Source organism: Chiroxiphia lanceolata, chromosome 5 (genome assembly GCF_009829145.1).
Source record: "Chiroxiphia lanceolata isolate bChiLan1 chromosome 5, bChiLan1.pri, whole genome shotgun sequence".
Taxonomy (NCBI): domain Eukaryota; kingdom Metazoa; phylum Chordata; class Aves; order Passeriformes; family Pipridae; genus Chiroxiphia; species Chiroxiphia lanceolata.
In genome coordinates this window covers 54,978,793-55,001,638 of record NC_045641.1, presented here as the reverse complement: position 1 = coordinate 55,001,638, position 22,846 = coordinate 54,978,793, and the positions used below count along the sequence as shown (strand labels likewise).

Genomic DNA, 22,846 nt, shown 5'->3' with positions numbered 1-22,846 from the left:
CCTGAGGTTGCCCCGTTACCCGCCGAGCACAGGCGCCGTACCCCGCACCCCCCGACTCTGCCGCTGTCCCCGTCCCTGAGGCGGCGCGGGGAAGGGGCGGGGCTGGCGCGGGGAAGGGGCGGGGCCCTCCCGGGCCGACGGGGCCCTTCCGTAAACACCACCCAGCTCTTCCCCTGCCTCCCCCCGTGCGCCGGCACGGCCCATTGCCAGCGTGGGGGAGTCCGCGGGAGCGTCTTCTCGTGTCGCCTCATGTTTCTCCATGCTTAGTGCCCGGGCCTGGGTAGAACGAAGAGATGTAGACAGTTCCTGCCGGGATAGGCGGACGTTGACCTACGTCCCTTGGGCTAGCTTGCCGCTGGCAGGCAGGAAGAGGTGACGCGCCTCCCCCCCGCCGCTGGCAGCAATGGGCGTGCCCGAGGAAGACACTAATAGTCCGGGCTGGGTCTTTAAACCCGGGGGGGCTGTTCGGGGCCCCGGCGAGCGCCGCGCAGGACGGCCAGGAGGGACGGCGGGCAGTGACCGACCGGGGTGAGCAGGGCAGGGCAGGGCTGCGCTGCGCCGGCCGGCGGCCGTGCCACGCGGTGGGGTGTCCGGGCACGCACGGGCGCTGAGCCGCGGGGTGAGCCCGGGTCAGGGCTGGCCCGGGGGCTGCCGCCCACCTGTGCGGTGCGGGTGACTGGGGGGCGGCGGGCTGGCCACTCGCTCTGCTGCCCCTGTAGGGCACCCGCTGCAGCAGGTGGGTCCCGCAGTCCCTGCCCTGGGTCGGTAGTGCTCCTTTTGTCCCGTGTCTAATGGGCTTTCGCCGTCCGCTGGTGCCAGCCGGCATAGGGCACATCCACGGGGTTCCCCCCGTGCAGCCCCGGTCCAAGGGGCAAGAGTCCCCGGCATCTCCCCGGGACACTGAGGGGCGGGCGGCCGGGCTCGCCTTCGCTGGGGCTGACAGAGAGTTCTCGCTCTCCGCTTCTGCCCTCCCCCCCCGGGCCTGCCCTTGGAAACGTTGTTTGTTTTGGTCGGGGAGTGCCAAACTCCTGCCTCTGGTAACTATTAAAAACATGGGGCCAGGGGAGGAGACAGGCAGTGAAACAGATGGAGGAAGAGGAGGAGCCGCCGGCTCCCCTCGGTGCCGCTCCCCCCGTCCCGCGCAGGGAGCGGAGCGGGCAGGGCAGACACGGGCTCCTCTCGGGACCGCGGGCAGGGCTCGGGGACACGAACTCATCCCGCTCTTACCGACAGTTTTTAAGCCTTCCTGAAGAGAAGTCGCTGTTCAAAGGGAAGAGCTGCGGAACTAAAAAGCTAGAGGGGAGAAATGACGGCTGTAAGCTGTGGAAAAACAAGCAAGTAACTCTTAACAAAGGCTCTTTTCTGCTCCTGTGCCGCAAGTGCTGGCAAAGGTGGAGTCAGTGAAAGGGAAACTCGAGCCCAGATGAGATTCAGTCGGTGCCAGCTTGAAGACAGTAAGAATGTGAGCCCAGTAGGATAAACAAAGTTAAGACCTTTATAGTGGTAAAACTAGACTGTGCATTCGTAAGTCCCTGTGTCCATTCACACTTTCTTTGAACAAAGCAGGGCTGTGGAAAACCTTTTCTTGAAGATGGCATCTGAAGGAAAAAAACCCAAACTGTTCCAAACGGTTGTGTTTTTTGTTTTTTCCCCCGGGTGCTTCGTAAAGTAACTTCTAATGCAATCCTTCAGGAATAAAAAATGTATGTCCTCTAAAACTAATCTGATTTTGCAGTCTTGATTGGTTCTAAGTGATCAGTTGGGTGAAGTGGTGACCATATGAGAGCAGGATGCCTTCAAGCATCTACAATTTTGTATTCATTGTATTTTTAGTAAAAGAATAATTCACAACTGTCTAAACAGCAGCAGAAACATGAGAATTCAGTTCTTCATTGTTAACTAGAATCTTGGTGTTGCTACATTTAGAAGATACTTTTAGCTTGGTCTCCCATTTAGAGTTTATCATTAAAAAACCTGCAATATAGTAATGAAGGCCTCTGAAGATACCCAACCTAATAAGAATGTAAACATCAGTAGCTTTTAATGCAGAAGAGTAAAGCAGGTTGAAAACACAGGCTGATCCTTTTAATAGAATAGGTAGGATATTAAGCTTTGCATTAAAACAACAGCCTAATATGTAATACCTAATGAACAACTCAGAAAAAAAATATTGTCTATTCAAGATGGTGAGTTACAAAGAGAGATTAAAAGGCTAAAGAGCTTTCTGAAATATTTTACGTGGCCATTATACCATTTTAAACTTAAAATTACTTATGAAGTTGGCCATTACTAATTAATGAGAAGCTCTGTACTGTCTACAAAAGTGTAAGAAAAATCAACTCTTCCAGTGTATGCTATAAAGAAAGGACTGACTCAGTTGTCTGTTGTTGTAACTAATTAGAAATGCCTTTTTTGGTTTGTACTTGCCTTTGATATGCTCAACAGCTCTATTTTGCCTAAGTGCTTTAGCTGTTAGGCAGCATATAGAAAAAAAAAAACTACAGTTGGCACGTCCAGATTCTGCTTGTATATTCATGTATGTTTAGTTTGGTGTGTTTATCTTTTAAGCTTAGAATTTAGCAATAACGTTCTGAATTTGCAGCATACACCCATTCTTCCTTCCCATTGTGTTTGAGGCATCCTCCTAGGAAATGTATTTACTGTGGCAAAAGATTGCAATAATTTTTGTGTGTCATCCCCTATTGCAGTGTTGAAACTTCTTATTTAAGTTAATCCTTCTGAATTCTGTCAGCTGTGCTGGCAGCTCTGCTATCTGCATGTGTGTGTGTATTGTATATCTATATATATATACACATATATATACACATATATACATACACATATGCAGATATGGTCCTGTACATCAAGATATGTCTTGGGCCTCTTTGAAATGCAAGTATTTGTTGCCAAAAATCCTTTTCTGGGACTAGTGTGTAAGGGCTTAATGTATGTAGACTTCTAATTTGTACCTTAACCATTTGCCCGTCTTGGGAATCAAGATTTGATTGGAAGATGGCAATGCTGACTTGCCTTCATGGCTGGTTTAGTACTTCTCTTAGGAGCACCTTGTAAATCTGAATATTTGTTAGCATTATTCCAGTTTTTAGGAAGTTCTTGGAATGATGATGTATAAATTGTGTGAGAATTCAGGGGTTTTAATGGTCATTTAACTTTTTCCATGTACTTAACACCGGGACTGAAGCAGTAGACTCCTCTTGAAGTGCTCATACTAGGCGAGTGATTTACAAGACTCTTTGTGCCACTTCACTGCTACCAACGTTAATCAAATCTTTCGATGGACCACGTGCAACATTAACCTTTTGGAGGTTAGTTATTTATGTGTAAATAAAGGGGTGTTATACATGATTGAAGCCTGGAAATATTGTGTTCTCATACTGATCCAATAAAAAACAGTGGGAGGGTAGAGTGAACTTTGCAGGCTCTGTAGGGTTACTGAGTGATTCCACATCAAGAACCTGGAGTGTGTTCGACAGATGGGTTACTTGTCATAACTAGTCTCTGGTCAGCACTGACTTTGAGACCTGTAACACACATTTTAATTGAAGAAATAGTCTCTGTTCTGTAGCATTAACTAGTGATGACTCATTTCTAATTGTACCATAATACAATTCACAAGCCAAAATATCTCAGCCTCCTGGGTTTTTTAGGTTCCCTCGCAACTCTGTCTTGTTTGCTCAGTCCTGTTTTAAATATCTGCTTGTTTTCAGTTGCTTGGTAGAAATTACAGAATTGCTGTTCTAATAAGAGTTATGATGTTAAGGATCACAGGTAATGCTTCAAGTCTTGAATGCATGACCTCTGTGTCCTAGTCTGTCCTCTGTATCATACTGGCTTCTCCAGCAGGGTAATAAACTATTAGCTGTATTCTTGCTAACAGGATCACTTCTTTTCACAAAGAAACAGCAAGAAGTATGACATAAATAAGGGGCTCAAGTGCATCCTCTTTCCTCTTGGGAGAGGAGGAAGAGTAAACATGCACTTAAGAATTGTTAATCATCTCAATTAACAGGGAAGTGCTCATCAGTGTAATAGCTTGTCAAGTTACAAAGGCCTGTTCAGGATGAGCTGGTACCCAAAAAGTCAAATGCTCTAAGCTGTAACTAGGTGCCAGCATAAAGAGATCTTCATTCTTACTACCTTTTGTCTATCCCAGGACCCCACAATATGTTGACTCACATAAGTACACACAAAGATCATCCTTTTATTGCCAAAAGTGGCTTTTTCCAAGTTCAGCAGATGCAGAGTGCAGTATTCTCTGCTACTGGAGTTGATGCAGTTTAATCATAAATGAAATTATATTAGTTAAATTTGCTGGTGGAAGCCATTGTTGGCTATGTCTCTTCATAAAGTTTACTACAGAATGCTTCCTGGCCATAATTAGAGATGGACAGCTACTTTTGGTATCTGGGCCAAATTCCTTTGGTAGTAATTACATATGACTTCCAGCTTCTCATTTTAATAATATAATGAACATATTTTTTGCTTCCTGTCATACAGCTATTAATCATCTGTATGACACTGTGCAACTGTCCAAATTTTCTGCAATTGCAGATTATATGCCTGGAAGGCAGTTTCTTTACATAGAAGCACTATGAAGTGTTACACTTCAGTGGTGGTTGTCTATGCTAAATATAACGTTAGAGGCTCAGAGTTGCCATTTGACTGAAAACGGAAAACTTATCCGCCCTCACCCCTAGGAGGAGAACTTTTTGGGTCTATGCCATTGTTGATCTGATTCTGAGCACAGACCCACCTAAAGCAGCAGGCCAGACCTTCAGCTACACCCCGTCAGGAATGTAGTATTCTAAATTACTTGCAAATTCTCCCCCTGCAACTTCTGTGTTTGCTTCACAAATGTTACACTCGATGCTGTCTGTTTGTGGAAGGAAGCTCATTGCTAAACATCCCTTGGTGAAGTCAGATGGGGGATGGTAACATCATGAGATGCCTTTATGGACATTGAAAACTTAGAAAATTCTTGCAACAAGCAGCTTCAGGGGTTACTGTGGGTAGTCTTTAATTTTTTTTTTTAAATATAACCAATTTACAGACTATCTCTAACATAATTATTAAGGTATGAAACAGCTGAAGGTACAAAACTTTCTTACAGAACAGGTACAGTTTACTGATAGCTGTAGGACTATGCATGTCAAGCCAGATCCTTTCTGTAACAGCTGTAACACATTCACAATATAGTGATGAGCATCTGACTGTTTTGAAAAACAAACAAAAAAATTAAGTGCTGGTTTTATGGGAATTGTATTTGTCTTTCCAGGTCTCGTTTACTGTTGCAGCTAAAGGGAATCAGAATGCCTCTCAATGATGACCAGAACAGTGATTCAGACTCTTCACGCCTCTCAGAAAGCACAGCAGCTTCTAGCGACTCGGAATATTCAAGGCAGAGCTTTAACAGTGATTCTTCCAGCAAACCCAGTTCCCCAGCGTGTAAGCCTATTTCAGCCTTAGCTGCACTGTGCATAGACTAATAAGGCTAACTTATCTTGTTTCTCTTTGCTGTCATGGGTAGAACCTGGGATTCTGAATCTGTTTAAGAGTATTAAGAGAAAGGCACGGCTTTCTCTCTGCTGTGAAGCAGTGCATCTCCCTGTGTGTGGAACACCACCAGCAGCAGTATCCATGGGGGTCTCCCTGGGCACTCCTACCCTTCAGAAAGTGTAAGAAAAGTGTGCCACCATGAACATCCTATTCTTGAGCTAACCTTGGCTTTGATAGCAGTCTCCCACTCAAACAGATATTGCTTTGTGCAAAGGGTGGGTTTCCTCTGTTTGATGCCTGTGCTTAAAAATTAATTCTGTAACTTACAGATTTGTAATACTATATCAAGTTATATGAATTAATCTCTAATTCACATTTTTCTTTCATAAATATTAGAATCAAATGGAAAACGTACATTTGCACAAAGAAGATAATTTGAGTAATGATAAATAAAACCTTGGTTAAGATGTGGTTCACGTTTGTGTCTGTAAGCATTCTCAGACCATGCAAACTTTTTACATCTGTGTAAGTGAATCTTACATTAAAACAAGTCTTTTTAGTGGAGCTGCAATTAGCAGCTGGCTCTTTGTTACCAGTCTTCCAAATACTAAAGTTAAGTGATAGAATTTTGAGGTTTAGAAACTTTGGGAATTCGCCCTTGCTTTCCAATGTAGTGTTTGTTTTGTTGTTACTGCTTGTTTGTAAAAAATGAGCGTAACTAAGGTTCCACAGAAGGTGAAAGATCTGCTGATCATAAGTGAGGGGTTCTCAAGTCAGTAACTTCAGAACCTTCTCAACAGGCAATAAAACCACAATATAGCCATTATGTGCTGAGAATTATAATGGACATCTGATATCTGTTATCGACCATACTTTCGATCTGGTAGATTTTACACAACAGTTAATAGGAAATTTGTGGAATGCAAGATCCTGTTTTAAAGGGGAAATAAAAGATACCTTAGTTCAAGTGTGTACATACAAAATTGCTTCACAAAATGTTTTGAGGTTTTTGTGGTGTTACCCCTACACACACCCCTGATAAGCTGGGAGTTTCCTGAATTAGTGTTTTAAGAAGATATAAAGACCTGGTAATCTTAGGTTGTTTCTTCTAGAGTCCTAGATTTCAATTAGCAAAATTCCTGTGTTTCAGTATTTTTCAATTGCACTTATCAACTACAGATACTTGGCTTGAATTGATCTTGTTTATTCCAGCAGCAAGCCCTCCTAAGGTTATTACATTTGATGAACTGATGGCAGCTACAAGAAATTTGTCAAACTGGACTCTAGCTCATGAAATTGCTGTAAATGCAAATTTTTGCATAAAACATGAAGACTTCCCACAAAACAGGTAGGAGCCTGAATTTTGCAAAAAGCAGCACTGGTATTGGGAAGAGAAATGAAGGGAGCGTGTTTTGGGAGCTGTGATCCACAGCCCAAGGAAGATGTGGTTGCAGGGCATAATATCTGGTGAGGTGTTTCCCAACAAGTGAAGCATCTAAAATAGTTACCAAGGATGAAAGCTAATTGGGAGTCTTTTCTGCATCTAATTGCCTTACTCCACAGCTTTGCAGGCACGGTGAAACAAATTGTACACAAGGCATTTTGGGATCATTTGGAATCGGAACTGAATGAAGATCCTCCAGAATATGAACATGCTATCAAGCTCTTTGAGGAAATTAAGGAGGTAATCCTCCTTCTATGTATTGTTTTGTCAGCTTAGGTCTGAGATCTCTTAGTTCACTGAAGGGTCTGCTTAACTTAGTCAAGCCAACACCTTCAAGTTCTTCCTTTTAAGATAAGCCATGGCTTGCATTTGACAGTATATTTATATTAACCAGGAATATGTCCACAAACACACAGTGGCATGTTCACTCAGCTTTCACTGCGTGATGAGGAGTTAAAAATGATCTCTTTTCACAAAGCTTCACATCTCTGCTAACCTATTTCCAGAAACATACTGTGAGCTTAGGGCATGAACAGAAGTATAAACATGACTGCACCTGCCTACTTAGACTTCATTGTTTGACTATCACACAGGTGAGCATACAAACCTTCAATCCTGGCACAATGCTAAATCTTCCAGAATTTTAACTTAGTAAATGTTTGTTTTACAGGGCAGCCTCCCAGCTTTTGAAGGAGTCTAGTTGTGCACTTGCTTTCTGTTTTACTGACTTTGAGCATTTTTGGAGATCTGTGCTGTGTAACAGTCCTTTTACCCCTGCTACCTTAGATAATGTTCAGTCTTAAAATGTGTGGTTATAGTCTACATATACTTGACATTAGTATTAAAATCTCACTTCTGTGTGTTTACTAAGTGGTTTGGTTTTTATTAATAAGCTTTTCCTTTTTTTTTTTCCCCCTCTAATTTAGATTCTTCTTTCCTTCCTGACTCCTGGAGCAAACAGGATTCACAATCAAATTTGTGAAGTTCTAGATACGGATCTTATACGACAGCAGGCAGAACATAATGCTGTTGATATTCCTGGGCTAGCCAACTATATCATCAACACTATGGGAAAGTTGTGTGCTCCAGTAAGAGACAACGATATAAAACAGTTAAAAGCAACTGACAACATCGTAGAATTACTGAGGTTGGTATTGGGTTGAGGTTTGAGGGCTTTTTAGAGGGAAAAACCTCTTTCCTGAAAGAGTTCTGGGCAGTAGAAATGGGGGGTAAAGCCTTAACAAGTTTTAAATTGTGTCAGTTTACATAACACCTGTTCTGACACCCTGGCCAGATTATGTATCTTTGTAATGAAATGGGTAGGATACCTCTATGAAATTAGGCAGCTCTGAATATCTAAGCCAACAACTCTTGCAATAATCTGTGTTTCAGAAACTGGTTTTTTCTGTCTTGTTCATCCTTACAAAATGAAAGCTGCACATTTGTACTGTTCCTTCTTGAAGTGGTTGTTGCATTCTTTCTCTGGCAGGCCAAACTTCAGATTAAAAGCTCTTTAGTTAAGATCTTATTACTTGAATTTGAGTAAAACATTTGCATAAAAGGGCATAAGCCACTTTACTGCTCCTTAGGTACATGGAAATATTAAGAGTAAATGCTGGTTGTTCTTCTGTGGATGTATAAGGACCAGGGCAACTGGTTCAGAAGGATTATTTATCTTGGTACAATCAGGGTGACTAAAAGGTTAAAATCTCTTCGTTTGGACTGAAATTGATGTAGTTCCTGAAAACCTTTCTCTTACAGTTACAGGGTTGCAGCACTTAGTGATGCTACATTTGTCCTGTCTCTGTAACTTAGGCCAATCCCTATATACACTGCTCCTTCATGTATTCCAGATGATAGGTAACATCTGTTACTCTGAAATACCAATGAAGGAGTTTACTTCTCTCAGAAGTTAAAGTGCCAATGTAAACATACTTCACATGTGCAGGTTAAAATCAATAGACTAAATTAAACTCTGAGATTTTACCTTCTTCCTTTCAGACAAATATTCCACGTTTTGGATCTGATGAAAGTGGATATGGCAAACTACACAATTAAAAGCCTTAGGCCATACCTCTGGCATAATTTGGTGGACTACGAAAGAACAAAATTCCAGGAAATTCTTGAAGAAACACCAAGTATGTATCGTGCTATATTTAATTCAGACTTTTCTCTAAAAAGAGGACCATTTAAAGACATGCTGTGGAAATCTATAAGTTGCAGTTAACTTAGAGGAAAACTTCTATTTCTTGTCTCTAAGTAATGCAAAAATTTTTTGACAAGCAAGCTACCACTGGGTGATTGCTTAACTTGCTATAACGTTTATTTATCTGTAGTCTGGGGCATTTTCAGACAAACTTATATTTGCCAAACTGGTTGGTATCTGAAAAACAAACAGTGACTCTTGCTGTCTGGATGCAGAAGCCCTACACAAGGATGACACTTTTCTCTCTTTCATGCACAGCAATTCTGTTGTTAGTCTGAACTAAACATGTAAAACCAGTTAGTGTGTCTGAAAATTGGATGGGATAAGATCAAGTTTTTTAATAAACAAAAGGCAGGCTCTGAACGAAATTTCTTGGATGATGCAAAGTCAACTTGATCCACTATTGTAGGTTTTGTGTCACATGGTTAAGTAGTGTTCAGAAATACATCTTCCAAGAAGAATAAGTAAGCTTGCTAAAATCTGGAGCAGGGGCTTCTAAAATGCACTGAGCCACTGACGGGGCCTGCAGTGTTTGTATACACAGCCTGAGGAAAAACTCTATTAGCAAATTAAATGCTTTAAAGAGTTCTGTTTCTCTTCACCTCTACTTTTCTGTCCTATGTCCCAACTTAAGTGGCCTCTGAAAAACAATGCTTTGGGACCTCAAACTTTGATACTTTTTCTACCTAAAAATCTTGTTTGAAATCTAATAATTTATTTCTGGGTTTCTACAAACTAGTAGAGTATTCAGGTGACCAGTGGAACATGATCAGTGGAAAAAAAGTGAGGGAAGGAATTGACTCAGCTGTCGACTATATTTGAGTCTTCAGAAGTTCAATTCTCTTATGTGTACAACTCTCTTTTTTTCTCAAGGTAGTGCTTATTTTGATGAAGGCATGCAGTAAATCTGTGCTATTTGCAATGCTTAGGTGCCCTGAATCTCACAACAGAATGGATAAAGGAATCCATAGAAGATGAATTGTCATCTATTTCTGATGAGTCTTCATCGTCCCCTGGTGCTGATAGTAGTTCAAAACCAATTATTAGTCCTACACTGGTGCTAAACAATGGCTACTTGAAACTGTTACAATGGGATTATTGCAAAACAATTCCAGAGGTAAGTGTATTTTGGTGTCTACAGATTTCCAGGTATATGAAATAATTGGTGTAAATAATAATCCCACTATTGAGTGACAATAAGTGGATGTTCTCTTGCACTCCTTAAATTACTGCACAGTAAATTTGAAATTTGGAGATTATATGCTAGTTCAGTTTCTGAAATTTGAGACAGGCAAGTCAACAACTAGAAAAGAACAAGGTAAAGGTCGTTTTCCCTCTCTCCAATCATAGCTCACCAGCTCCAACCTTAGAGCAGTCTTGGCTGTGGTCAAAGGCCGGGCCTTATAGTCATGGTACTTGGCTCTCTGTATCTTTACAAGAACTGACTGTAGCATCCTGTTTTCCTAACAGCAGCAGGAATTTGTGGGATTGCTCTTTAGAACAGAATAAGTAAAAACTTGAAGCCCTCTAAAGCAGATATTTATCCTTTCTCAGCGCGTGTTTCAAGAACCAGTGTTCAGTTTTTCCCTTCAAGTCCTGATTACTGACCTCTGCAACTTTCCATAACTTTCCATAAAGCCAGTGTGAAATTTGCCATCAGTCAGGGCTAAAATTTGCATTTGCAGGGAGGGCTTTAGCTACACTTAGGATGGCTTGGCAGAGAATTTACTAAATACGTGGGGATGCTCTTGATGCTCTCAGTCCATGGATAGAAGGGAAGCCACCTTATTCTTACCTTTCTGTGAACAGTTTTGAATAAGAGATGCACACAGGTGTCCTCTGGTGGATCTAATTTGCCAGACTATGAAATTGCTACCACCTACAGTTGGATATTAATGTCCTTGCTGCTCAGTGGAGGGATATGATTAGGATGAACTTTTTTTAACCTAAAATAAGTCACTCCAGCCACATCTCGCTGTGGGAATTACTTATGTTCTTGGTATGATTAACTGGCTTTTTGCCTGTAGCAGGTTATAATATCATTTGCAGAACCTGCTCTGGTGGTTGTCAAGCACAGTTGTTCATCATTATCTGTCAGTTACAAATCCTGGCATTTTTCAAAGGACAGAAATCCAGAAGACTATTCTGTTTGTAAGCCTGGTCACTGCAATGTCTTCTGGATCCTCTGAGCAGTCCACATCATGGGCTGAACTGCTGGTTGCAGGCTTATCAGCATTGGTGAGGAATGAGATGCAATGGCCTCAGTTTCCTCTGCACTGAAGGCATTACTTTTCTTCCCACCACAGGGTTACTTCTGGTATTGTATATAATGCCACTTCATACTATACTACATATTTAGGGTATCTCACCTGCTGTCTCTTCTGGCTTTGCATATCTGTGATTAAAAAGAGTAATGCTTCATGACTACATCCTAGATCTCTCCTTTTCCTGTCTGTCTCCCTCGTTGTTCCTAAATGAGTATTATTGTTTCAATTCCAGACTCTAATAACAGATGAAGTTCGTCTTCAGGAGTTGAGAGAAAAGCTCAATCAATTAAAAATCATAGCCTGTATTTCTCTCATAACAAACAATATGGTGGGTGCAGCAATTGTAGATGTGCCTGATTTTGCAGACCAACTGAAAAGGATCTCTGTTCCTCTTCTTGAAGGCATGAACAAGAAGTAAGGCCTTGTTTTTATCACTCTTATTTTTTTGACAGGAAATAGTTGGAAACAATTCTGATGTCATAGCTTGTTATTAGTAGGAATATACCAAATTTTAATAATTTATGTATTCCCTTCATAATATAAGTCCACTGTATGTTAGACACATGTTTTCAAAGTTAGATTTTAATAATCTTAATCTTGATGTTGGTGTACAGAATTTGGAGCCTAGTAATAAAGTTCATTCATACACTCCTAATATTGGAGAAACTGTGGCAATACATTCACTAAATTGTCTTGCCAATTGCTTCAAACTTGTAGATAGTTCAAGTTACTTGGTTACCTGTTTCTGCTGCTGCTTGCACTACAAGCAAGTCTGATGTTATAAAATAGTTTTCCACTCTGCTTTTTCTCATGAAATGCTATGCACATGGCCCAGAAAAACACCCAGGCACAAGGGCAAAGTGAACTGGTGCCACTGCTTGCACATTTGGTATTATTTTTCCCCACCATTTGAATCACAATTGGGTCCTTATTTTATTTTCCACATAGAGATTTTCCTGTATCTGTAGATGTACATAAATCTGCAACAGTAAAAGATAACTTTTCAAAATTCTCTCATTGCAGAGAGCAAGTTGAAAATAAAATGGAAAGGAGACAATTGAGGTCACCTTACAAGCTATGCCACAGAAACTGCAGAAGTTAATGCTTTTCTGTTTCTTCCAGATCCTTTGATTTGAAGGAGGCTCTGAATGCTATTGGTGTCCAGATTTGCAGCAAAGTGAACAAGTCTCTAACTGAAAGAGGTCTTCCCACTCTTAGTGAGGAAATGCAGAGTAACTTAATGGGTCAAATCGCTCATATTGTTGAGAAGAATAATCCTGTCTGTTCCTTGATTGGTTAGTAAGATACTACATAACTGTGTGTTAACTTACTCCCAGCAAGCTTAATCAGCTGTCTAGCTATCTTTTAAAAGCACTTTCTTACTGCAGTAAAATACTGGCTCAACTAAGACTAAGGAAATGTTGTCCACCTATAGATGCTGTTCTTGGTGTGCTGCAGAGCATTTCTAGTCGCAGCTAGAAATAATTCTAAAAGTGCTTGTACAGACAAGCCTAGACAGCCTGGTATTTTGGAGAAGAATTTGGGAAAATGTGTGCTATTCAGTATCCTTTCTGTCCGTTCTGGGTTTACCTAATATGGAATAGACTCAAAGGAAAAAAAACCACTAGGTTTAATGTAACTCGTTGCAGTAGATTTATGCTGTGTCCATCTTGTAGTAGCCAAATTTAAGAAGCTTTCAGTATTGTTTCCCATGCCAACACAGTCTTGGGAAAGAGTTACTGCTTACATAGTTGGATTTTTTTTGCTGTGTTGATGTGCTTACAAAGCAACTATGGCTTCATCTTGCCATTCATTTGTTCTGAGCATACTTTCTATTCTATTTCAGACAAACGAATCCAGCTCTTCTTGAGAAGCTTGCTTGCTCTTCCAAGTGTCCAGAAGTGTATGCCTACTATGCCAGGAGGCCTTTCTGTAATTCAGACAGAGATGGAGTTTGTTGGATCTCAGTATGCAAGCATTGTAAACTTCAATAAAAAAGTGTATGGACCATTCTATGCAAACATACTTAGAAAACTACTTTTTCCTGAGGCACCAATAGAGAAAGCAGAAGCAGAAACAGCTGGCAATTAAAAAATGTACCCTTTTTTTTATTTTCCAAGACAGAGTGGAGAAGTCAGATCTCTAAGAACAGCCTACGCTGGTGACTGTTGATGAAAAAGGTCTTGTAAAATGTATACAGATAGTTTCTGAGATTCACTGTAAAAAGAATTAATTTCAAGCTCATATATATATATATTTTAAGAGAAAAAAGTTTGTTTAATGGATTGTCACTTGTAATAACCAGCGATTTATTAATTTTCATGGCAAACATTTATTAGGATTTGCAGTGGGAAAGAGCTGGCAAAGTACTTACTGTTTTGCCACCAATAAAACAAAGTTATTTTTCAACTCAAATATATTTACATATAGCAGTGCATATTATGCAATGACAAAACAACTGTAGATAAAATGTACTGTGCTTACATTGTATTTTTGTAGAGTAACATCAAAGACAACAATTATGTTTCTGAAAATACTTCGAAGAAGAAAGTATAGCATAACTGCTTCAACCAAACCCAGGTTCATACTAGGGCAAGTTTGGGTACTCCTGCAGTTACTGGAACCAGAACTTTGCCTCTGTTACATTAAGGAATGCCAGTGTTATAAGCTGTTTGCAATATAGCAGTTACAGAAGCAGCATTCACCACTTCAAGCAGGAATCATTGAAAACTTCTCAACTGTATTGAGGTTAACGATAAACACATAAGAAACATGATGTTGGGGAGGTGGAGTAAATTTCTGTATATAATGTTTATAAGCATTTTGTTTATTCAGTGGAGGTCATACAGATCTTTAATATGTGTATGTACTGATCTTTGATCTTAATGGATGGGTATTAAGTATTTTCAAGTTAGGTCTTTCTGACCTTTATTCCCAGAAGCACTTAAGGCTGACCTTACAATGTACCACAGAACACCTCCCCCTTTTATGCCCTCATCCAACAGACTATTAGTCTTTCACAACAGATTCTTAGGTCTGAAAGCAAGTACCCAAATAACTAGTCATTCTTGAAAATGTGATTAGATTCACTTTTATGGAGTCTCTGAGAAATGCTGCTGTTTTCTTCAAATTCCTTTGGAATAGGCCCCAATACTTAGTTCCCATTTAAGGCATTGGGAATCTTGCATACAGAAAATTAATAGGCTTGAAACTGAGAAATGTGGAAGTGAACTTCTCCAAGTTTACACAGGCTTTATTTTGCATATTTCAGATTACTGGGATTAGACACTGCTGGAATACATAATATAGACATGTTCTTGTCTATGAAATTGAATAATTTACTTGAAAATGATATTTTAATATATTACCATATAATAGTCCTTTTAAGATGTCGTATATAAAAAACCTCAGTGTGGTACAGGTTATAGCTTGTTTTTAATATTTTATATTACAATCTATTTTTTATGAAGAGACAAAAAAATAACCTGTAAAAGCTTAATGTGTCACACAAATTGTATGTGTACATTACTATGTCTATCATAGAGGTCTAAAAAAAACTGGGCATTATTAGCACTGTGGTTTTGTAGTCTGTTTTTACAGGATTCTGTACCCTTTATAGTAAGGGAAATTAATTCTAGTCAGTTGTTTCTCAGTGTCCAAGGATGTTGGTCACATGTACATGATATGGAAAACTTTCTTCAAAATGCCTTTTTAGAAAAATTTCACTAGTGCACTTCTATTCTAACCCTTGTAAAAACATTGCACAAAATAAAGATGAATACATATTTTAAAGGGAACTGTCTCCTGGAAAACCTGAGAGAAAGGAACTCTTAGAATATAATAATTGTGCCACTAGTTAAGTCAGGCTTGCTCACGTGAATATGGAATTTTGATATGCAGTTCATGGTCACCAAGAGAAAAATGCATTTCAAAAGCAGTTAGGAGGAATTAAATCTTAGCGATTTGCTACATCTTGAGAAATACCTAAATGATTCTGAGCTTAGTCAAAAGAGGATTTTGTAACATTTGAAGATGATTGCTAACGTGATTATGAACTTTTTATCATAATACTTCATATATATTGTATTGTACAAATTAATATCAAACTATAGATCTTTAAGGAACTGGGAAAGCTGTCGTACTAGTTTTTACCAGTAAATACTCAAAAAGTAGGGTTCATCTGTGGGTTTTGGTGATTAAGATGACTTGCAAAGGGCATTTTATAGCATGGCCTATGTTTCAAGTGATTGTTTAATGTTTTTTAATGTTTCAAACGTGGACATTGCATCTGTTTAGTGACATATGTTGCATGCTGTTTACGCTGCTGTGGCTGAAATGCACTTGCCTCTGCTCTGACATTGTTCTTGTGAAACAAGATGCCATTCTGTAGCAGCTTTCTTTGTTAAAAAAACCCAAATACTTGAGGGCTTGGATGCATTAAATTTTGTTTGTGATACCATCAGTGGTGAAAAGTTATTTATATAAACTTTCTTAAATGCTGTGGATTGTTAAATGCCAAAGGTAAATGACTGCACTAATAATATGTTGTGACCCTTTTTCTGTAGCTTCTCGGGAGCGGCTCAAAGGTAGAGGAGTGACTTTAATCCAGCTGCACAAATAACATTCAAAACAGCTGCTTGCTTAAATCTGACTAATTGGAAGAAGAATGTATTTGGTTTGCATGGCAAAGTTGGAGGGGTCGGGCTACAGGGGTGGCTTCTGTGAGAAGCTACTAGAAGCTTTCCCTGTGCCTGACAGAAGACTTGCCACGTACTAAACAAATTTTCCAGACTGACTGTGCACTTTAGGCAGGAAACCAAATAGAATTGGTCTGAAATATTGCCGTGCTTTATGTTTAACCTGCGCCTTTATGTCCGAGATGCACAGAGTGCAGACCCAACTCCGTGAATGTTACTCACGGGGAAACTGAGCCAGAGCAGACGTGTGTAAGCACTGTTTTCACACTGCTTTTAAAGCGTATTTAGCAATGACTATATGTGAACTGGCAAAAACTTACTGCCACGGGAACCTGCAGAAATCACTGATGTTTCTCGTTAATCTTAAACTGAGAAAGATGAGTAGTCCCCTATTTGGGATTTTGGTTTCTCTACAGCACTGGAGAGGGAAAGCAAAAGAGCTTGTAGGTGATCAAGCTACAGCATTCAACATTAAGATAAGAAAAAAGGCAATAATAATGATGATTATAATAACAATAATGATGCTAAAAGCTTATGCCTCGTGTTGCTTTACATGATAAAAATTGCAAGAAATGAGTTTGTACCCCAACTGCTCTGTGTTCCCTCCGGCCCTGCCGCCTCCTGGATCCCCGGCTGCGACGCCGAGGGGGGCAGTGGCCGGCTCAGGGATTCTGGGAGGACCCCGCCCGAACGCTGCCAGGCGCTAAAGCCCCGCGGGAGGAGCCCGGGCACTGGGAGGGGGGCTCTGGAGAGCCCTCACTGCTCTCAGGCATCGCCCTGCCCGGGCTCCGCGGGGCCGGAACCTTCGGGCGCGGCGCCGGTGCGCGGGGGGACGCGCTGGGGTGGAGCGCCGCGGTCCGTGGGTGGCGGGCGGCGATGGAGGCGCTGGGGCTGGGGGCGCTCAGCCCGGAGCAGGCGGCGGCCCCGGTCAACACGGTGGAGGTCAGCGCGGGGGGGGGGGGGGGGCGGGAAGGGGCGGCGGGCGCTCCCGGAGCGCGGCTGGGCCGGGCCGGGGTGAGGTGGGGTGAGGGGGAAGGAGCCCGCCTGCCCGCCGTGCGGGACCTGCGCTCGGCTGCTGAGGTGCCGCCCCGTCCTCAGCCTTTGCCCGGCTCGTGTCCTGCAAACGCGGGCACAGAGGTTTCAGCCCTTTAAATCCAGCTGATTGCCTCACGTGGGCACAGAGAGGAGATGAGGGCCGAATTTCGAGTCCCTTTGGTTCCACGGGGCTTTTCCTGTAGGAAGAGCACTCCAGGCGTGGAGCCTCCGTGTCCAGGGTGCCTGGCGCTGTGTTTTGCCATGAATTCTTCTACGTGCTCCTACACCGTGAACTACAGTGTCACATCACAGCCACGCCGTGGCCGCGTGCTCCTAAATGCTGGGTGTCGGAATTATGAGATGTTGATGCTCCGTGGATATTACTTTCTGCAGGAGCGGAGTGATGCGACCTCATTCTATGCTGTCTGGATATCTCTCCTCCCAAATCTGGGATGGGCTCCCCATGCCGCGGTGAGAGAAGATGGGGTTGATTTAAAGTGGTGTTCCCTGTGATCACTGAAGAATAGAAATAGGGGAAAGTTTGTAGGAACCTTGATACGCTTAGCACTCGTCAGCCTTGCTGAATCTTTGTAGGAGTCAGGGTTCTGGTGGGTTTTACAGAGACTTGTGTCTACAAGTGCTGCTCCCAGGACTGACATTCTTGCTTATATTTTGTAAAGTAAAAGTCATAGGAAGTCTTCCCTTCCTAGGAATATAATTTACAGTGTTGACAAAAAAAATGCTAGTTGATCTTAAATGAGGACATAGTAGTAAGGAATTTTCTAAGAAATATATATTCTCACAGAAGTTGCCCTTGGAAAAGGCAGTGTGCTGAATAAATATTACTCAGTGCATCCTGAGTAAATATTGCATAGCACATATGGCTTACTAAGATGATCCAGGTCATTTTTATCCATCTATGTTGGCTTTAGAGAGTCTTCTTTTTTTTTTTTTTTCTAAATGGATCTGATTTGAAATAATGTTAGTGACTAAAACCCAACAATAATAATAAAACAAACAGATAAAAAAGGTCAAGCATCTGAGGTGTTTGGTTACTCTTTGGAAAGATATTTCAAACTGTTTTTTGTTTTCAGGAAAAATGGAGACTTCTTCCAGCATTTCTAAAGGTTAGTGATACACACTCATTTTGTGGCATGAGTGCTTCACCTCCATTCTGACTTTACATTTCCCTCTTCTAGCTTTTGCTGTTTTTTGCTATTCCCAGAATATCTGTTCTCACCTTTTGTGTGGATTTCACAATTATTATTTTGTTTTTAGTTCTCTGCAGTTATGGATAAACTCATTCCATAGATCGGTTTCCTTGTTAATTTACTGATTATTTTGTGGACGCATCCTCTTAGAGCTTTGCATATTCATATGGCTGTTCTCAATGAACAGTGTATATGTGTAATGGTTCCAGATTATTTTACTGTTTTACTGGCACTCAGAGTCCTTATTCATGGTCTTTACACAAGACTAGTGTCAGGTTCATGACTGTGTTTGTCATAGGCAGTGTGTAGCCACAGACGTGGATTCTGCAAGGCTTGAACACGTTTGTCATCTGAAAGAATTTAGCACAGATCCAAAAGTACCTATAAATGCTTATATCTTAATTTCTGCCCTGTATGATTAACATTATTGAAGCTAATTTTATTTGCTGCATGCATGTATTTTTCAGGTGAAAGGTCTGGTAAAACAGCACATAGACTCATTCAACTATTTCATCAACATAGAGGTATGTGCTTACCTGGTGGGAAGAGAGGAGCTTGCAGTACACAGAAAAGGCACATGGTTCTATTTTGGTTTTTTTTCCCCTCCAGATAAAGAAAATCATGAAGGCCAATGAAAAAGTTACAAGTGATGCTGACCCAATGTGGTACCTGAAGTAAGCATGAAATGATTTCCATATGAGTAGCAGCATGCATACTGTCTCCTGGGTTTGTTGTTGCCTATAAAATGTTTGTAGGCACTTGTGTAGGTATAAATCAGAGAGTATATTCTGTGGCTTATCTCTTATTTGATGCAATGAACAATGAGAGACTTAAAGAAGACTCATGTGAAACAGACTTAATAACCAGCTGTTAAAAATACCTTATGTCACCATTATTCTGTAGTTCAGTAATCTCAGATGACAGATTGGAGTTTCTCTTTGTCTATTTGCAAAGGTAACTTGGGGTTTATTGCTTATGCAGGTTAAATTTTAACTAACTAGACCACAACTCAAATACAGTGAATTACTTTGGGAAGAATCATTGCTCATGATTAATCAGCCTGTACATCAGAAGTTACATCAAAGTAACTTCATTTTTCAGTATATGTAAAATTTTGCTCCCTTCAGGTTGCCTGAAAAACATTTGGCTCATTTTGAAACTGTTTGTATTACAGGTACCTCAATATCTATGTAGGTACTCCAGATGTGGAAGAAAGCTTCAATGTGACACGACCTGTATCACCTCATGAGGTATTAATGTTTGCATCTGTCTTATTTGTTTGTTTGATCTTGGGAATGTCTTGGATAGTAGCTGCATATCATTTTATTTTGAGTACATGCATGCTGTGTTAGGTGATACAATGCCTGCCACCATCACTGTGGAAAGAAGCCTCAGCAGTTTAAACATCATGTAATAAAGTTTTTTAATTTAGTTTTTTAATTGTATTTTTTTCTGACGGGTGAATATAGCTGTATTCTGTAGTTCATAGTAGGTGAATTTGAGTGGGTTTCCATGAAAGTAATGAAAAGTACTTTGCTTGCTTAATCTTGTGACACTCCTTATGACAAAGCTTAAGTCCTCACACTACAATGTAGTGTTCTTTGATATTAACTTCTTTTTAATATTAGCCTTGCTGTTGTCTACACTCTAAGTCACTTCAGTCTCCCTTTTCCTTGTGGTCTTCTTTGGGAACATATATCTGATTTTTTGCTCATATTTTTTAAGTCTGGGTCAGAAAACAAATATGGAAACTTTGAGCAGAAACAGATGAAAGTTGATAACATTATAAGAAGCTGCAGAAGAACATTAGCCTTATGGGGAGTATATTTAATTTCTTTGCACCGCTGTAAGCATGTAGTTTAGCAAATGGACTGTGTACTTCTGGAATAAAGATGCATGTTGGAGAACAAATGCTGTTCTGACTGAAATCAGAAAGTCTGTTGGTTTTGACCAACAGGATATAAGGTAGCTTCTGTATGTGCAAGAAAACCATAAACTAACATAAACTTCGGACCTTTTAGGATTGTTTTTAGGTATCTAGAGCCTTTCAGTTCTCTTGAGAGATTGCTCAGGAACACAGTTTTCTCTCCAGATACTGTGCTTTGAGATTTATACCACTGCAACAGAGGTGATGACAACCTCTTTTTGGCCTCAGAATGGGAACTGAGCTTGGAGCTTGCTCTCATTTACCGGCATACAGCCTGTTGTTAACCTCATAAATCAGCTCATATATCAGATGCTTTTTTCCTTGCTATATCCACTTGATACTTGAAGATGAATTGTTTGGGGCTTTTTTTAATGTAATCTCAATTGCCATGGAATACATTCTGTACTATGGAGGAGTTCTGTAAAAACAAGTCGTTTAGTGGCTGCTGCAGGATCTGTCTCCAGTGACCTGACTCAGATCTCGTTGGTTCAATGGAAAGCTTTTAGGGCCAGTAACTCAGCCATTGACAGTGCAGTCAGATGTAACACATGACAGTTCATGCATCTCACAAATGTGTAGCTAATGTTAAATCAGTAGATATGAATGTGCACAAAATGCAATGGGGAAGATTTATATGAATGAAATTGCATGCAAAAAATTATTTGTGACCAACAACTCATATCCAAGAACCCAGGTATTAAAATGCTTGATTACTTTAGAACTAAAGTGACTGTACATGCAGAAGACGGCAAAATAAATGCTTCTAGATCAGATTGACCTTGAGATTAGAATAACCTACTCTTGCATCTCAGATACATCCTCATTGATACCTAATGTAGTGCATCTTTTCTCTTTATTTTTCAGAGTGCTATCCACACATGAAGGTCATAGTTATTTTCTTAAATAGGATGCTGTTTAGGTCAGGTCAGAGGTACAATTTAAAAAAAAAAGAGCATCGGATATGTATGAACGTGCCTTTACATTTTTCTTTTGAAGGCTTTTAAAATTCCTTCCCAAAGACACCTAAAATGATCAGATTTTTGTGAGGGTCTGAGTCTGTATCAAGTCAGGCCTATCTTTTACCTTGAGGTGTCTGTAGTAAGAAGGAAGGTGATACAAAAATGCAAGTGGTGGAATATTACACTGTAGTTCATAGTTCATATTTTATATCTATGTCTTGTGTTAAAAAAGCACACACAGAATCCCAGGGCCTTTTTTTTTCCCCCTAAGTAGTACTAATGAGGCTGTCTAACTCTCCCTCTCTTGCAGTCCTTATGGGAGTTTCATGAACTATTCATACAGATGAATTTAAAGTAATTAGAAAATGGAAATATTCTCAGTTACTTTTAAAGTTGATGAAGTTGCTGTGAGCACAATGGGACCTGGTTTCCTGCAAGTCACAGTTTGAAAATTGCTGGTGCAGTCAGTATTTTATTACTAGAGAAGTGGTTTACTTCTTAATGTGGAGAGAAGGAGCATCCAGTTTGCGATAATTCTTGGGGCATATTTTTCCATACAGTTGCATCTTCAACGCACAGCACAATCTTAGTTGCCTTTTATTACTGCATAATCAACTGAAGGACTATAGAACCATAAATGTGCAAGTCTGAACACTGATAAACCTATAATCCTGGAGCTGAAAGGTATAAAATGCTCAGTGAGGTCATGAATGACCTGCTGCGAGTGCTCTGTTGTGTTCAGCAAATGCAATAAGGCTGGTCTTGCATGAAGATATACAATACCTTAAGGACTGACAACAGTCTTAGAGTGAGACTGGGGATCAGAAAGATCAGATTAGAAATGACTGAGCCTTGAGCTATATAATGTCCTAGATATGTATATCCTGCTTCTCTCGCTCTCTGAGGAATTGGCAAACAGATTCTGCGAATCTTTACAGGAAGTGATTCTCTATTGAGCGTTCTGTAAGTCATCTTTAGAAATGGTACTGTATAGTGACATTTGCTCATTCTGTTTGGTAAGGTTACATCATGTCTCTCTTACTCTTCCATTCTGTCAAACTTCATGTGACAGCACAACTCTTCAGCTGTTGAGAGCCTTCATATAGAAATGTCCCTGAGCTGAGCACTGCTCAGACATGGTATGGTCTTTGTGCTGAGTAGACCTGTTTGTTTAATTAAGCAGTTTGGAAGTCATGCTCTGCAGTGTTGTCTTCTGAAGACACAGATCTACTGGCCTCTTTTGAAACATCATACTAGTTGTGTTTGGATTTTCTTGGGTTTTGTTTTAAATAAGAGAGTCTGTCAAACATAGTTCAGGTTCATGGTCTTGGTCAAGCTTTGCTTTGCTTGATTTCTTTGTGAGGACTTACAGGACACAGGACAAACACATGGGATGTTTTAAAAGAGATTCTTCAGCTTGTAAGTCAACATATAACAATGTGACTGTTCTCCTTTTAGTGCCGCCTGAGAGACATGACCTATTCTGCCCCGATTACCGTGGATATTGAGTATACACGAGGTAGCCAGAGGATCATCCGCAATGCGTTACCCATTGGCAGGTAAGGTACTATATATTCAGCTTC

General features: G+C 40.6%; 2 protein-coding genes across 9 annotated transcripts in view; both read left to right on the top strand.

Annotated features, from left to right (window-relative positions):
• The first annotated feature begins 354 nt into the window (after nucleotides 1-354).
• On the top strand, nucleotides 355-15,893 carry TCP11L2 (t-complex 11 like 2). Of its 8 annotated transcripts, XM_032688624.1 has the most exons (12): nucleotides 460-528; nucleotides 1,234-1,462; nucleotides 3,206-3,326; nucleotides 5,297-5,466; nucleotides 6,730-6,865; nucleotides 7,081-7,201; nucleotides 7,888-8,108; nucleotides 8,963-9,099; nucleotides 10,097-10,284; nucleotides 11,667-11,848; nucleotides 12,557-12,729; nucleotides 13,281-15,893. In XM_032688624.1, the coding sequence occupies exons 4-12, from the start codon at nucleotides 5,331-5,333 to the stop codon at nucleotides 13,523-13,525; spliced, it is 1,539 nt and encodes a 512-aa protein (XP_032544515.1). In that variant the 5' UTR covers nucleotides 460-528; nucleotides 1,234-1,462; nucleotides 3,206-3,326; nucleotides 5,297-5,330; the 3' UTR covers nucleotides 13,526-15,893. The 8 variants fall into 8 exon arrangements, with proteins under 8 accessions (XP_032544511.1, XP_032544512.1, XP_032544513.1 ...); XM_032688622.1 differs by lacking the exon at nucleotides 1,234-1,462 and having other exon boundaries at nucleotides 418-528; XM_032688623.1 differs by lacking the exon at nucleotides 1,234-1,462 and having other exon boundaries at nucleotides 438-528; nucleotides 3,203-3,326.
• A 1,083-nt stretch (nucleotides 15,894-16,976) lies between these two features.
• The window catches only part of POLR3B (RNA polymerase III subunit B), a 75,609-nt gene continuing 69,739 nt past the window's right edge, over nucleotides 16,977-22,846 (top strand). The window contains exons 1-6 of the mRNA XM_032688977.1: nucleotides 16,977-17,073; nucleotides 18,261-18,293; nucleotides 18,845-18,901; nucleotides 18,987-19,051; nucleotides 19,552-19,627; nucleotides 22,722-22,822. Coding sequence (XP_032544868.1) covers nucleotides 17,008-17,073; nucleotides 18,261-18,293; nucleotides 18,845-18,901; nucleotides 18,987-19,051; nucleotides 19,552-19,627; nucleotides 22,722-22,822 — 398 coding nt within the window. The 5' untranslated portion in view covers nucleotides 16,977-17,007. The remainder of the gene's footprint in view (nucleotides 17,074-18,260; nucleotides 18,294-18,844; nucleotides 18,902-18,986; nucleotides 19,052-19,551; nucleotides 19,628-22,721; nucleotides 22,823-22,846) is intronic.

What these genes read in the sequence shown, in the direction of transcription:
- TCP11L2 (XM_032688620.1), top strand. Translation starts at nt 404, where the DNA reads ATGGGCGTGCCCGAGGAAGACACTAATAGTCCGGGCTGGGTCTTTAAA. An exon ending in CAAACCCAGTTCCCCAGCGT is followed by an intron (nt 5,467 to 6,729) that starts GTAAGCCTATTT and finishes TGTTTATTCCAG; the next exon opens with CAGCAAGCCCTCCTAAGGTT. An exon ending in AACATCGTAGAATTACTGAG is followed by an intron (nt 8,109 to 8,962) that starts GTTGGTATTGGG and finishes TCTTCCTTTCAG; the next exon opens with ACAAATATTCCACGTTTTGG.